The following is a 16,636-nucleotide window of genomic DNA, read 5'->3' as shown; positions in this document are numbered from 1 at the left end:
TTTTAGTAAACATTACTGTAATGGATATAGAATTTGAATACCTCCTCTGTATACTCGTAAGCATGAACTTCGAGTATATGTTCCGTTTGCATGATAAAATGAGTCATCCGTGTTCACAAGAACACAGAAATTTCGAGAAAAAAGGTGAAACGAAAAGGAATATTTTCTGTTATGGACACACATTTCAAAACATGACACATGTTCACCTTGAGTTTATATAAAAACTAGAAGAAGGTTCTGTAAGGCTAACTTTTTTTTTACTAAAACAAGTACTCAGAATTCTGCACTAAACTATATAAATTGATTTAAAATTAATAAATTATTTTTATATATTATTTTTAATTTATTTTTATTTTTTAATATAAAAATTAAATGATTTAAGAATGCATAAGAGAAAGAATTTGATTACAATCTCATCCGAGTCATTCAATCAAGTTAGGGTGATTACAGTATGAACGAATTTGATTACACATTAGCGAGATTACAGTATGCCTTGCAAACTGATGAGAATGTAGCAAAACCTTAACGAAGTGATATGATTTTACAGGTCAATTCCTTGAAAATAGAAAAGGAGGTGACGAACGGAGTGGCTAATGGCGACGTCGCCGGCAATGGGTTGAAGAAGCAGTGATCCGTGGTGATGGGTGTGCCAGTGGAGGGAGAAGGAAGGGATACAGTTTGAGATTAAAAATAAAAAATAAAAATTAGGAGGCTAATTTAAACAATAGTTTCAACAACCTTTGACCCAAAATTTTAAAGGTGGTGTTTGGCATGCGGGAATAGATTTTAAGAATAGACATTATATTTATTTTCCCATCCGTTTCCATATTTGGATAATTCAAGTAAAAATGTGAATAAAATTAATAATGATTTAAAAAAAAATGAAATTCCACTTATAAGTGGTGTGATTTCCATTCATTCTTAGTAGGAGGTATTTTAATTTCATTGCAAGTTATTTTTAAAATTATTTTTCAAAAACAAATTTGGATAAATTATTTTTAAAAATATTTTTACTTGGATTTCATTAAAAAAATTGTATATTTCATTTATATAATATATTAATATGAACTAAATTTAATTCAAGTATTACTAAAAACAAAAATAATTTTTAAATTATAAATAAATTAAAAAATAAATAGTTTTTAATAAATTATGAATATTAATATTATAATAAAATAATAAATTAGGTTTTTTTTTTTTATAAATATTATAGAAAAATATAGATATCAACATTTTATTAAAGTATAATTGATTTATTTTATAAAGAATAAATAATAATAATTTAAAATTAATAATTGCTAATACTATTTTATTTTTAATAATAAACAAATTTTAATTTTTTAAAAGTATAAATGAGTCGAATCTTTCATCCCATGCATGCCTTCGGTACTCAATTAAGGACACAATGATTTAATTTTTTTTATATTTAATCTATAATCTATTAATCGATTATTTGAATTTTAAATTGTTCATAAAATTAGAAGATTCATTAAAAAAATTAAAAACATTACTTATGGTTCCTCCTCTTAGGAAGCCCTACAACTTACTTTAAGGTGGACTGGTAAGCAGGTTAATTATTAAACTTATTACTTTGTTTTCAAAATTTGATTCTTATAATAATCAAATAATGTTATAAAATTTTAAAATAATTATTTTAATGTTAAAATAAAAACAAATAATTATTTCAATTTTATATTCTTAAATCCATAATGAGAATGACAAAAAAGTAGGACAAGAGGAGAGAAAAAAAGTTAAAATGGAAGTACTTTATATATCGCCAATAAGGTCACTAAAAAACAAATTGGCTTTACGTTTTAGCCAAAAAGAACGAAGGTGGGACCCAAAATTTTATAGGAGGTATGATACATGAATGAATCTATTTATAACCCAAAAAACTGTCTTAGAAGGGTAACATGAATGGATGAAAATAATTTATGGGTTAAAGTTGTTTACCCAAATTAATCTAAGAGAGGATCTAAACCAATTTAAATTAATTGAATCATATACGAGAATGTAAATAAACAATAAAATCATAATCACACATGAGACAATCAATTTTATATGAAAAACTCTCACATTAATGGTGAAGATAAAAAATTATGGGATCTAAAACCTTTAATATAATAATTTACTGTATGAGATCAAAATATATAGATTTACTTGATAATTTTATCCTAAGGACTTATTTTACAATACTTATGCTTTGAGTTATATCCACAACATAGCACCACCTCCAATATTTTAGTGGATTCACTTCAGCCTCTCGAGGACATTTTAGAATTCAATTCTTTGTTGAAAGTTTGAGAATAATAAAATAAGTTAGAGTCTAAAATCATATTTAGGTAGGGTATATATAAACCAAGCCTAGAGGTTGGAAATATAATTTTCTTAAAAAATAAAATATCAACTCTTGAAAAATTAATTAAGAAAATATTTTTTTTTAAATATAAAATATCAACTTTCTAAAAATTAGTTAAGAAAGAAATTTTCTTAAAAATAAAATATCAACTTTCCAAAATTTAATTAAGAAAATAATTTTCTTAAAAAATAAAATATAAACTTTCTAAAAATTAATTAAGAAAATAATTTTCTTAAAAAATAAAATTTCAAAGTTGTTATAAATTAATTAAGACATTTTAGCTCAATTTAGAACTTCTTATGTAACTTTATTTTATTAAAAAAAACTAACTTACCTTTTAACAAATTTTTTTTACACTTACATATAATATTTAGTTGAATGAACAACAATCTCGAATCTTGAATGTAAAACTATGTTAGAATAAAAAAAGAATAAAATTATCAACACATAAAAGTGTCCTAACAATAACAAATCCAAAATGGCTTCAGGACTACTAATCATGCATGAGAAAAACCATGTTTTAAAATTCCTAAGAGCGATACATAGTGAGAAATTCAAGGAGTTTATACCCAATTTAGAGATCACTTTCATGATAGAGGGGAATTATTTTGTCCAAAGATTAACTTCTAGAATAGGTGAATCATCTATCTATCACCTTCATAAACAAACATAACACTTGATGAAGATGCGTTAGTCAATGGATGAAATAAAGATATTCGAAGAAGAAGGATAAGGCGTCCTTCATGATCGTTCATAGCATTCTATTTGTAAAAATGAATTTCTTATAAATTTCTTCCTCATGTTCACTTAGTTTAAATATACTTAGTTGACCTATGATTGATCATGATTTGTGATTTACTTGTTGGGATTGAGCCTTATGGGCCCACCATGATTGACGCTTAGCACTTCCAAAGGGAAGGCTAGAGGCCTAAAACCCTTAACCCCTCAATCACATCAATTGTTTATTTGTTCCAATAAAGGAGGCGTCCCTAGGAATTGTACTCAGGACCAAATCCTTAAGGCCATATGGTACTAGGATTGACATTTAGGTGGACCTTAAAGGTTTGGTTCTAGGTTCAATTCCTGGGAACACTTCTTTTATTGGAACAAATAAACAATTGGTGCGATTGAGAGGTCACGGTCCTGGGCCTCTGGCTTTCCCTTCAGAAGTGCTAAGCGCTAACCATAGTGGGCCTATAAGACTCAATCCCAACATTACTAACAAGTCCAATATTTATAGGAATATCAATGGGATGATTTTTCATCTCAACCTTATTCTATTTATTTTAATAATTATTATCTCTATCTCATTAAAACAATTAATGTCCAAAAATAAAAATATATAACAACAATCAAATAACAACATTTTAAGAATCATTTCATCAATGACCATTTAAATGGGAATCCAAACCATCAACTTAAAGCACGTTTGAGAGTGATTTTAAAAAGCATTTTTAATATTTCTAACACTTGAATGATAAAAAATTTCAAGTATTAAAAATATTAAAAATACTTTCTAAAATCATTACCAAACAGACTCTTAATCATTTTATTATTTGAAACATAACACATTTACGTTACTTTCAACAATCTAAATCTATGAAGATACCAAAAATCCTGAAACTTCAACTTGGAAAATCTAACATATATCTCCTACCCGTTCTTTTCTTTTCATGACAATGCAAACCATAACTTGTAATACATTGTTGTTCAAATCCATATTTAAGAGAAACAAAAAAACATAAAATGTATTACAAAAGCATGTATTTACTACCTTTAATACATTTAAATCCTTAAAATAAAAACCCTAGGTTATGTTTGGTTTTAAAAAATTTGAGAAATAAAGAAAATAGAGAGGGAAAGTGAAAGGAAAACAAATGAAGAAAAATAAAAAATAAATTTAAAATTAATAAATTATTTTTACATATTTCTTTAAATTTATTTTACTTAATTTTCTCTATTATATAAGAATTAAATAATTTTAAAGAGCATAAAATTTATTATCTAATATATTATTCACGTTTCCTTTTTGTTGATGATTAGATGTTTTGACCTCCCTCGTATACAAGCCTCTTAATATTTTTGCATTAGTAAACATATGTGGTTGTTTGGGTTGGGCATGACACCATGTTTCTGGAGTGAAAAGAATATTATATGCATGGGAAAGTTTGATTTGACCTTGAGATAAGAGGCTCTACTGTACTTTCTGGTTTCTACTTAGGCCATGAATCAAGGTATGTTTTTCTTCTTTATATTCTAAATGTTATTTTTAAATTTTAATATTAAATACATAAATTAAAAATATTTTTCAACAAAAAAATAAAAATCACATATTTATAAAAACATAGTTTTCTATTCTTAAGAATAATGATAGATTTTTTAAACTCAAAAACACATTTGATAACTCTTTAATAGAAAAACGATTTTATGATAACTTGTTTTTGAAAATAGGGTGTTTGTATAACATATTTGAATTATTTTAAAAGTTATTTTTAAAAATATTTATAAACACAAAAAATAGGTTAAAAACAACCTACGTCACATTTATTCTAGAAAAAAAAATTAGCAACTAATTTTGGAAACTATTTTTAAAAATTATTTTTTGAGAATTATTTTTAAAAATGGTTTTTAAGCATACCTTAAAAATGCTTAAATTCATTGTGCTCAACCATAAACTTAAATGCTAGAAACTACTATTGTTATGTTTCTCCTCTTATCCAACTTGTAATCAACAACAATACTTAATGTTTATTCAAAGTCTCTCTTGCAATTAATAGTACATGGCCAAAATTTAAAGACAGTTGTTACCTTAGCTCCCTTATATAACCACGGAATAGTGAAAATTAAGTTAGTGTTAAGAAATTGGGTTTTTTTTTTTTTTTTTTTTTAAATCTTTTTTATTTTGAATTAATATATATATTTATAAGCAACGAGAGAGTTTCCGTTTCTTCAATTTAATTTTTTTTTTTTTTTCTGAGAATGGAGCATTTAAATAAAATTTTATTGCTAAAAACAATATATAGTGTTGAGCAAAGCACAACCATCCAACCAATGAGAAGAGAGAAATCAGATTTCCTCTTCTGATTGTTCCTCCTCTTCTCTTCTTACTTGCGCTAGAACGTGTCCGAACCACCGCCAGCCAACTATGACTTCTCTCCTCCATCCTCTCACCTCTTTCTCCCTTTCTCCATCACCACCACCGCCCCTTTCTTCTTCTTCTTCTTCTACTATTACTATCACGTGTGCTCTTCCCAGTAACCTACGTTCTTCAGACCGACGTCGTCTTAGAACAACATCAAAACCTTATACGTGGACATCGGGCCTGCCCAAGAGAAGCTTTGTCCTGAGGTCAACCCTTGATGAGGTCTCTGTTCTTGACCCCCCTCCTCCCCCTGAAGACTCCACGGCCGATCTTCTTTCGTCTCTCAAACTGAAACTACTGGTATGAGTTTAAAATCTTCGATTTGGGTTCGGGTTTTTTGGGATTCTTTGTTGACAATTTCTTAATTGGGCATTCCTTGAATTAATGGGTTTGACTGAATTTTTCTGGATTTTACGTGAATTGGGAGTATTGTGCTGTTTTATTTGGCCGAAAAGCTTAGTTTTCAACGCCTGGTTTAATTTCCGAACCCATATGATTTGGGGATTTTTCTTTCTTATTTTTTGGTTGATTCTGGGCTTATCAGTGAATTGAATTTACTAATTTCCGTTTCAGACGCATCCTTATCAATTAATTCGAATCTGGGTGTTGTCTAATCTGCTTGAATCGTATGCTCTTTCTCGCTGTCTCATGGAAATTTGACTTGGTTTTAGTGCTTGAGTATGTCCATTTTGGTATTGACGAATATTTGATCAAAACAGTAGTTCAGGGATCATTTGGTTTAGCTCATAGGATGTAAAGAGATTATTGACTTTAGTTCCAGGGTTTCAATTTATCTGAATTGGGAACTGAAGTAAGTTCTAAGCAAATATAGTGACATCCTCAAGGATAAGTATCAGTAAGTGGTTGCTATTATCAAAGGAAATTGCATTTAGTTTTACTAGGCTCAGCACAAAACCTTTCTTTATCCTATGTTATTGTTGTTATTATTATTATTTTACATGCATCACTGATTGCAAGTAAATCAACCTCGAAGATTGAACAGTGAGATGTTTCAGTGTTGGTTAAGTCATACACCCTTTTGGTTAATGGAACAAAAGAGGGAAACAAAAATGGGAACCAGAACTTTGAAGGGATTGCCAAAATAAATGGAATGCATGACAATGAGATGATAAATCGACCAAATGGGTTGTGCCCCCTTGTTGTTAGGTGCTTTTTGTAAATTTTTGTGGCCTGTAAAAAACCAAGTAGGATGACACATCAAAGGTTGAATGATACTTAAAGACAGAAAACATGAGATAACTCAGATTGGTTCCTGGAATTTATCATCAAGAAGAAAGAAATGAGAAGGCTAATTAGAGTAATGTTGCAGAAGTCCATGGATGTTTTGTCTTGAATCTCTGCAAATTGACTTGTCAACGGAATGGATTGCTAGCTAGTAGAACTGTTTTCTATCTTCTTCTTCTTTTTCTTCAATAGTTTATTCAAATTTTGAATGAATTTGGGTACATTTGAAACAGTTCATTGTTGGCACAATCTTGTTTACACCGAAAGCCTCAACTCTTTCAACTCAGATCTCAACTCTTGGAATTGTAGATGTGACTCTGAAGTTAATCTCATAATAAACTTAATTTTCATGTGTTATTCTATATTTGTAATTGTCTTTGAACACTTTGAGTGCAAATCATTGCAGAGTGCTGTGTCTGGTCTAAATAGAGGACTTGCTGCAATCGAGGATGATCTTCAGAAGGCAGATGCTGCTGCCAAAGAGCTTGAAGCTGCTGGAGGAACTGTTGACCTCTCAATTGATCTTGATAAACTTCAGGGAAGATGGAAATTGATATATAGCAGTGCGTTCTCATCCCGTACTCTAGGTGGGAGCCGCCCTGGACCTCCCACTGGAAGGCTACTCCCTATAACTCTGGGGCAGGTATCCTTGAAACACCTCTAGATCATGGTCTTGGAACCTAAATTTATTTCTCATGTCATCTAAAACCTTGATTTCTTTTTATCAGGTATTTCAAAGGATTGACATTGTAAGCAAAGATTTCGACAATATAGTAGATCTCCAGTTAGGTGCCCCATGGCCCCTTCCGCCAATTGAACTCACTGCCACATTAGCCCACAAGTTTGAACTCATAGGTTCATTTCCAAGCTCATTTCATGAGGCTTGTACAGCTTCTTCTGCATTTTTACTTCATTTTTCACAGAGGTATCCTGAAAATGCTTCTAAATTTTAATGTATGTAGGAACTTCCAGCATTAAAATAACATTCGAGAAAACAACTGTGAAGACAACAGGAAACCTGTCGCAGCTGCCACCATTGGAGGTACCTCGGATCCCGGATGCATTGAGGCCACCATCAAATACAGGAAGTGGCGAATTTGAGGTTACATACCTTGATGCTGATACCCGCATCACCAGAGGAGACAGGGCTGAGCTTAGAGTTTTTGTCATTGCATAAGCTCTAAGCACTCGTCACCATGACTCACAATTGAAGAAAATACAATATCCAATCCCCTTTTCTTCTTGTCATTTTGTAAACAGTCCCCTGTTTCTTCCTGTTTGTAGGGAACATGTCTTGTTACGTATAACTGTAAATTCATTTTTTCTACATTTGATCTTTACAGGTAGTTGAGTGGGTTCCAGTCCTCCAAGTCATATTTTTCTAAGAAACCAATTAAGGAACATCACCTTTTGAAAAGCTCATCTTTAGTTGAGTGGGTTTCTTTAGGATCCAATGCTTGACCTAACTTAACTTCCTTCAAGAAATTATTGTCAATTAATTCATTTTTTTTTTTATTACAAAAAATATTTATGATGATTCTTTTTAAAAATTAATATTAATATAATTTGATTATGAGGAATTATTTGTAAAAATTGAAATTTAATGCTTTAATTTCCATAATTCATAATTCAAAATTTTGGTAAGGTTGATGGGTGTCAGCCAAAATAAATTTGAAAATTTTTTTATTGGAAAATATTACAAAATGAAAATAAAAATGGATAACGGAAATTTTGTTGGCATGCCCCCCCACATGCCGGCTGGAAAGCGCTCTCGTTTCGCCAGGAAATAGAGACGTTACACTCGTAACGGCTACTTTTTTAATTTCAACTTCAACGCTCAAAACCCTCAATTTTTTCTTCCATTTCTTCCCGTTCCAACACAGGTCTCTCTCCACTCATCTTTCTCAGACCCCAAGCGATTTCAGATTCAATTCTTGTATTTTCCTAGAAAATACCCAGAACGCCTACATTTCCTGTAATTTCAAGATATCTCACAAGCCCAAACCAGAGCCTGAAACTCTGTTCTTGATTTCGGCCAAAAATCTGAAAATTATTTTTTGGGGGTTTATCTTTAATGGCTCCAACACCCTCTTCCAAGTCAAACCACGCCCAAGTGACCCAGATGAAAACGCCAAATTCCAAGCATCGGCTTCATTTCAATGGGGGAAAAGTCGCACAGCCATCTCCAAACCCACATTCAGTAGCCAAAGAGACCCCTCCGGCAGAGCACCCGGTTGAAGTCATTGGCCGAATCCGTGATTTCCCGGACCGGAAAGACAAACCCGTGTCGATTTTGCACATCAATCCCGATCGGCAGACTGTCCGGGTTCGCACAGATATTGGGTACCGCGACTTCAGCCTTGATGGGGTTTCATTGTCAGAGGAAGAAGATATCGATGGATTCTACAAAAAGTTTGTGGAGTCCAGGATTAATGGTGTGAAATTGGGTGAAAAATGCACTATCATGATGTATGGACCAACTGGTTCGGGGAAGAGCCACACCATGTTTGGGTGTTCTAAGCAGCCGGGTATTGTGTACAGATCTTTGAAGGATATTTTGGGGGGAGCAGATGAAGAAAATGATGGCAACGAACAGCGCGTCGGTGTTGGAACTTTTGTTCAAGTCACTGTTTTGGAGATATATAATGAAGAGATTTATGATCTTTTGTCAAGCAACACTGGTGGAGGGTTGAATCTTGGGTGGGCTAAGGGCGGTTCTTCAAAGGTAAAATTGCTATTTCTGTCCTTGGATTCTTGATGAGTAATTTATACAAACAAACAATCTTTTGTTAGACCGTAGCTCTATTCCCGATTCGTGATTACATTAACAGGCTCACAAATAACATTTGAGAAAATTCTTCTGTTTGCTAAAAAAATGCGCTTCTTTTTAAAAACTCTCCTGAAAATGGTGTCGTCTGATTTTTATTATCCAGCAAGAAGACTAGTTCTTTCATATGAGTTCATATAAGAAAGGACTTTCTTACAGTCGATATCTTCTAGGCTTTATGAGAATCAAAATCAGGAAGATGAATTGTATCCATGAGGCTGTATCCAGATATGATTTTGTTAAGCTATGCTACTAAAGAGCTTGCATAACTCTCACAACTAATAGACCAGGTGTGTGCCGGAAATGGCCTTTGTGAACAAGTATATACTTGTGCTTAATCTGGATTTTGCCATCCCATTTCTTTGGTCTACTGCTTAAAAATGCCAGAAGGACCTAGTGGTGGTTTGAACCTAGGAACAAGATTCTATGCAATAATTAGCATGTTAGTGCTGTTCCATTTGGAAGGACTAATAGTGACTATGAACATTAGTATGTTAGTATGCCATTTCTTTGATACAATGGAGGTCTTATTTTTATTATGGCTTTTGCTTGAACCTTCAATTGGGGCAATGTACTTGCCTTACTATTTCTTATTTCGGATTTGCAGGTGAGACTAGAAGTAATGGGAAAGAAGGCCAAGAATGCAACCTTTATATCTGGAACTGAAGCCGGAAAGATATCTAAAGAGATCCAAAAAGTGGAGAAGCGAAGAATTGTTAAAAGCACACTCTGTAATGACAGAAGCTCCAGAAGCCACTGCATGGTCTGAATCTCTTAAAACTTTATTAGGTTATGACAACCTTTCCAAATCTTCTTGCTTTATAAACTTAATCTTCTGTGTGCATTTGCATAGATAATCCTTGATGTCCCTACTGTGGGAGGAAGGTTGATGCTTGTTGACATGGCTGGTTCTGAAAATATTGAGCAAGCTGGTCAAACTGGATTGGAAGCAAAAATGCAGGTAGAATGTGTTGAAATTCTATTATTATATCTTTATGAGTATCAGTTGTTTGCATTGTATTTCCAGGACCATTTTGCTTAAAGTTTTGTTTCCGCTTAATGATGAGCAGCACTAATGTATGCTTCTGGCATGATTACAGACAGGAAAGATCAACCAGGGAAATATAGCCTTGAAAAGAGTAGTCGAGTCCATAGCAAATGGTGATTCTCATGTGCCGTTCAGAGATAGCAAGTTAACCATGCTTCTACAGGTAAATTCCATTCCTAGAACCGCAAATTTTAGTGGTTTACATGTTCCATTTTACATTTTTCTGTGTGATGTTTAATTTCTGAAAAACTTGTATTTGTTTTTGTTAAGGATTCGTTCGAAGATGATAAATCAAAAATTTTAATGATATTATGTGCAAGCCCTGATCCCAAGGAGATACACAAGACAATCTCCACCCTTGAGTATGGTGCAAAAGCAAAATGTATTGTTCGTGGTCCTCATACACCAGTGAATGATAAACTCGGTACTGAAGATTCTTCATCAGGAGTTATTTTAGGATCAAGAATCGCTGCCATGGACCAGTTCATTTATAAGTTACAAATGGAGAACAAGCTACGGGAGAAGGAGCGGAATGAAGCCCATAAAGCGCTTCTGAAGAAAGAAGAAGAAGTTGCAGCATTGAGAGCTAAAATTGAGCTCATGGAAGGGAAGGAATCAGGGATAAGTGAAGAGGTGATCAACTTCAAGGTGAATGAGCGCACCCAATTTTTGAAGCATGAGTTGGAAAAGAAGCTGCAAGAGTGCCAGAGTATGGCAAATGAGTTTGTGGAACTGGGTAGGAAGCGGATGGAAGAAAAAATATTGCAACAGCAACAGGAGGTTGAATTGCTGAGGTATCGTCTGGAGGAGATTGAATCTGAGCTGTTCTTTTCAAGGAGCATAAATGGTAAGATAAATGTGTCAAGGGACCTAGAAGGGAACGGCTTTGCCAAAAGGCTAGTTGAGATTTATGCTGATGAGGACCCTGGGATGGTGAAGTCTATGGATCTGGACATGGGTGATCAGGAACCATATGTTCGTGATGTGAGACATATAGATAGGGGTGTTCATCAGCTCAATAATAATGTCAACCAAGGCTTTCTGAATCATCTTCATCAAAATATTTTGAATGAGGAAGTTGATGATGATGTTTTTTCAGCCAAGTATGGTGACAGAGTATGCTTGAGCACTGTGTTTGAGGATGAAGAGGCAGAAGAAGACGAAGAACATAAAGGGAATTTGGAGGATGAAGAAGTGATGAAAGAAATAATAGAGGAAAAGACCGTGTGCTCTGGCGGGATGGATGGCTCTGGTCTCAAGATCAATTTTAATACAGAGTCTTTTTCATCATCTCCTCTGAATTTGGAGAAGCTTGTTGGTTCAGGACCAGTAAGTGAGCCTGAAAATGCTAAAGATGCAGCCTCTTCAAGACGGAAAAGAATTCAAAATATATTCACACTCTGTGGGAATCAGAGAGAGATTTCTCACCACACAAAGGTGGCCCCTGGAAGGTGTGAAACTTTTGATCCTCAGTCATCCCCAGTGAAAAAAACTGGGGATGATTCTGCCACGACTACTTTGCCAGAGGAACTCTTGCAAGTTCAAAAAAGTGGATCTGTACCAGAATCTGGAATTGAAAATCAAATTCCTTGTGATGTAACTGTGAAAGGAATATCATTTGCAACGGTTAAACTTGCAAATGAGCAGAAGCTGATAGAAGCCCAGATGAACAGAAGCCGAGCATCTGATGACATGGCACTGGCTTCAAAGGAGAATCTCAACCCAGTAAATGAAGATACTGGTGCTATGACTGAAGTGTATGTGAAATGGGAGGCATCAAAAGAAAATCCAGGCAAATTCATTACCACGCTCAAGGTTCTAAGGGATTCAAGCCTTGCTGACCTACGAAAGCTGATTGAAATCCACCTTGGAGAGGATAAGCAGCAAGCATTTACATTTCTTGTGCTTGGGGTACATATTATTCTTCCCTTCACAAGTTTGCAGTTTAATGCATTTTTTCATGTTTAATGCATTTTTTCATGGATTATCTCACCTTTGAAATATTTTAGTATCATTAGCTCATCATAAAAATTCATTTGAAACATGCCATAGCTATACTCCTACATTTTCTACATTTATATCATTCTTCATTTAGTATGATCACAATTCAGTGAGTTATTTTTTTAAGGGTAATCTCATCTTAATTACTTTAGAAATTTTGTTATGTTTTATTTGTTAAGATTTTCTACAAAAAGTTTGGAAAAACTTTCTCTATAGTTTTATTTGGTTGCTCAAAAAGACTGAAAATGAAAACTTAAATCCTTACACAATTCTGGGGTGGAATGACTGCAGCAGTCCTAGCTGCTCTCCTTTTCCCCCTTAATCTTCTCACAAATTCTGTCCAAGGCAATTTCCATTCCCTTGCAATCTTGGTTGTTACACTTCCCTGCTATTTTCTTACTACTCAATCAGAAAGAAGAAGAGAAAGCACTACATTATGATAAAAAGAAACTATGGGAGACTCCCTAGATGGACTAATTTAATTCTTGCTTTCACTTGATATACAGGATCCTACTGGAGCTCCAGTACCCAGAGAGAAGGAAGCAACAGTACGAACAAGCAAGCTTCCAATTTGCAACAATCAAATACGAGGACACCTAGCCTGCTTGCGGCCAGTGAAAGGAATCCAAAGCCCTGCTCATCATCTCCCTTTGAGCCCACTGGAAAACAAATTACCCCTCACTCCGAATTCCTGTTTCATGCAGCAAGGAGATGGTTTTTCGCCCCAAGTTGCTCATCACTTGACTCCCACTCCCTTCATTAATATGAGGAAGAGATATTAGTATTAGTTGTTGCTGTGTTTACAACTTCTTTTATATGGCTGGTTCTGTTTCTGCTTATTCATAGAGCTCAACTGTTTAATTGAGCTCAGACAATTTGAATGCCAACATTCTCAAACCAGATCAACTTTTTTGTATCACAAATATACTGTGTACTATAAGTAATATAGTTCTTTCTGGTTAGTATTTTTTTCCCTCCTGTTCTTTCATTTCCATTTTTCATCTTATTTATTTTTCCATCATTTTAACTTGGGGGGAGCTGTCCACACAAGATGATGGGGCTGAATGACAACATTCAAATACAAATTCATTAAGTCACGTTTTTGTTCCTTATTCATTGGAGGTGACTTTCTTGATTTATGGACTCAAATTTGGGAGAATTATGTTTTTGGGTTGGATCTGAAAATTGACCCAACATACTTGTATCATCCACATTTAAGCTCAAGACCCAAATAAAGTATGAAAATGGAATTAAAAGGATATTATCATTCAATAATCCCTAAAATGCCCATAACTCTTGCACACACTTGGAATTGCGTACTTTGAAGGTTGAACGTGAATTTCCTATTTCTTTGGAATTTTCTCTTTCCTTCTCTATTCTCCTTTCTTTCTTTTTGTCTTCTTTTCTTCTCGATTTACATTTTTTTTAATCCCCATTTCTCATAATTATATTCTCATTTTCATTCCATTATGATATCGTCAACAACCATATTAATTACTATTTATTTTATGTTGGGAGAATTATGTTTTAGGGGTAGATGAGCCCCCAAATTAACAAAAGGTCCGTGTAACTCTTCAAATTGAGCCCAAGACTCAATGAAAGTATAGAAATTGAGTTGAAGGATATTATCCTTCAGTATTTCCAAAAATGCCATTTGTTGATTTTGAGAAAAAAATTAATATTTTTGAAAAATACTTTTATTTAATTTAATATTTTTTAAAAATATTTTTGATTTAATTTAATATTTTTTTAAAATAATTTTATGTAATTTAATATTTTTAAAAAATACTTTTCTCTAATTTAATATTTTTTTTAAAATACTTTTATTTAATTTAATATTTTTTAAAAATATTTTTGATTTAATTTAATATTTTTTAAAATAGTTTTATTTAATTTAATATTTTTGAAAAAAAATTATTTAATTTAATATTTTTGAAAACCACTTTTATTTAATTTAGTATTTTTGAAAAAAAAATTATTGAAAAAAAATTATTTAACTTAATTTTATAAAATATTTTATGTGTTCTTAAAGGGTATATTTGTCCGTTACTATTTCATATCCTTCAACTCAATTTGAAGAGTTATATGAACATTTTGTTAATTTGGGGGCCCATCTACCCCTAAAACATAATTCTCCCTTTTATGTTTATCAAAAACTTATTAAAATAATAAATATTTCATATGATTTTATATTTGCCTCTGCAACTATCATTTTCTAGATTCAAACTCTTCTTCCCATTCCAATTAAATATTGTAAGTTGGTTTTTATTTATTTATTTAAGATATTGAATCCTCTTACTCTTATTATAAGCGATGAAAGAGATTTGAGGATTTTTTTGTCCATTTTTTTTTTAGTTTAATTTTTTATTTTTTATTTTAAATTTACTTTACTCTTTTATTTATATTTTTCTTTTATTTTTAATTATTTTCTATATTTATCACATTAACCATATTTTAAAAAAAATTAAAAATTGACTATCACTTCACTCTTAATTTTTTTCATATATTTATCCTTTAAGTTTTTAAATTTTTAATGTTTTTATTTTAAATTTTAAAAAATATAAATTTATTGAAAAAATAAGTAAAATATGAAAGTTCTAATATCACATAAATAATTTTTCTTATTTAAATAAACTAATGCAAAGTATTTTAACTAACAACGAGAAAATTGTTAACATAATTTTTTTAATGTCAAATAAAATATGTTATATAAAATCTTATTTAAAAATTATTGAAAGTGGTATTTAATTATTTTATTGACTTTTAAACTTATTTATTTATTTTTATTTGAAAGGTAATAGAACATGTTTAAATAAAATAAATTTTTTATTTTTTTAAATGAATGAGTATAAGTATATTAAAAGAACTTAAGATAATTTTAGTAAAAAATTTGATAAATATTATTATAATTTTAAATATAGATTCATTTAGATCAAATTTCACAAAAATGGGTGGAAAGAAATAATATTACTAAAACCACTACAAAAAAAAAAAGAAATATGTGGTTACAAAATTTTGATGATGAAATTTAAAAACAAGAGTCGAAATAATTCTTAAATTATGTAGCCCTTTGGTGATAAGAAAAAAGTAGAAAAGTTTTTTATAATCACCTGTATAGTTAGTAAATTTGTGTCGTATAGTTTGTATAACACCCTTGTATGATGACTTAAATTTCATACACCTCTTTATAAATGTTTGTCCATAGGTCGATTAATCATGTTTATATTGATGTATTAAATGGAAAATGGTAACTTTTATTACATTAAAATGACATATAATAAAAATTATTGGTAACATAGACATCACATCACATGGACACAAGATTTAAATGAGTAAGATAATTTGTAATTTTGCTTAAAGGTTGACCTAAAAGATTATTGCCAAAACCATGGACAAACTTTGACATCAACGCAAACAACATGAGAGGTGGAGGACAAAGAGGTTGATGTCATTGTTCTAGGCCATTTATTAACATCAAGCTTGCTCGGATCATGAAGCAAAAATATGTCATTTCTACTTACAAAATTTGCATTTAGATGTCAAAAAAAAAAAAAAAAAAGCAGTAAATACTATCATTAATATTTATAAACGCTTAAAATCATTCATAGAATATCCTTTTCAAAAAATACAAAATATTTGTTTTCCTTTGTTGAGAAATATCAAACCTCACATTCAAATTTGATTTATCAAAACAAATCCTAAATATTTTTGCATATTTTTCAAAACTATAGTTGAAACTATTTAATTTTTATATTAAATTATTATTTTTATGTATTTAAATAATAAGAGTACAAGGTGGTTGGTAGAATTTTCTTATTTTAAATCAAAGTTAGGTATTTCATTAAATAAAAAATAATATTTAATATTTAATAATGAACTAAAAAAATTGTAATATTTACGTACATATAAATTTTTTTCTCATCGATAGATAATGATTACCTATTTGATGATTTTTTTAATCAGTGGGTAACTCTCAAAATTAAACAGTGGGCAGCACAGAACAACCCCTGTTCT

The 16,636-nt window shown here is 31.4% G+C and overlaps 2 protein-coding genes across 2 annotated transcripts; both read left to right on the top strand.

Annotated features, from left to right (window-relative positions):
• The first annotated feature begins 5,425 nt into the window (after window positions 1-5,425).
• On the top strand, window positions 5,426-8,107 carry LOC117913969 (plastid-lipid-associated protein 6, chloroplastic-like). Its single transcript, XM_034829108.1, has 4 exons — window positions 5,426-5,801; window positions 7,153-7,389; window positions 7,475-7,601; window positions 7,709-8,107. The coding sequence occupies exons 1-4, from the start codon at window positions 5,505-5,507 to the stop codon at window positions 7,921-7,923; spliced, it is 876 nt and encodes a 291-aa protein (XP_034684999.1). The 5' UTR covers window positions 5,426-5,504; the 3' UTR covers window positions 7,924-8,107.
• A 439-nt stretch (window positions 8,108-8,546) lies between these two features.
• On the top strand, window positions 8,547-13,595 carry LOC117913795 (kinesin-like protein KIN-10A). Its single transcript, XM_034828835.1, has 6 exons — window positions 8,547-9,471; window positions 10,181-10,336; window positions 10,427-10,534; window positions 10,674-10,784; window positions 10,892-12,532; window positions 13,129-13,595. Exons 1-6 carry the CDS (start codon window positions 8,821-8,823, stop codon window positions 13,402-13,404), a joined length of 2,943 nt encoding a protein of 980 aa, XP_034684726.1. The 5' UTR covers window positions 8,547-8,820; the 3' UTR covers window positions 13,405-13,595.
• Window positions 13,596-16,636: the final 3,041 nt, after the last annotated feature.

Source organism: Vitis riparia, chromosome 5 (assembly GCF_004353265.1).
Source record: "Vitis riparia cultivar Riparia Gloire de Montpellier isolate 1030 chromosome 5, EGFV_Vit.rip_1.0, whole genome shotgun sequence".
Taxonomy (NCBI): domain Eukaryota; kingdom Viridiplantae; phylum Streptophyta; class Magnoliopsida; order Vitales; family Vitaceae; genus Vitis; species Vitis riparia.
The sequence above is the reverse complement of the archived record's forward strand: the minus strand, read 5'-3'. Positions and strand labels throughout refer to the sequence as shown.

Excerpts from the sequence above, each read along its gene's own strand:
- LOC117913969 (XM_034829108.1), top strand. The coding sequence starts at position 5,505 with ATGACTTCTCTCCTCCATCCTCTCACCTCTTTCTCCCTTTCTCCATCA. Across the intron at positions 5,802-7,152 it reads CTCTCAAACTGAAACTACTG|AGTGCTGTGTCTGGTCTAAA; the intron begins GTATGAGTTTAA and ends AAATCATTGCAG. Across the intron at positions 7,390-7,474 it reads TCCCTATAACTCTGGGGCAG|GTATTTCAAAGGATTGACAT; the intron begins GTATCCTTGAAA and ends TCTTTTTATCAG.
- LOC117913795 (XM_034828835.1), top strand. The coding sequence starts at position 8,821 with ATGGCTCCAACACCCTCTTCCAAGTCAAACCACGCCCAAGTGACCCAG. Across the intron at positions 9,472-10,180 it reads CTAAGGGCGGTTCTTCAAAG|GTGAGACTAGAAGTAATGGG; the intron begins GTAAAATTGCTA and ends TCGGATTTGCAG. Across the intron at positions 10,785-10,891 it reads AGTTAACCATGCTTCTACAG|GATTCGTTCGAAGATGATAA; the intron begins GTAAATTCCATT and ends GTTTTTGTTAAG.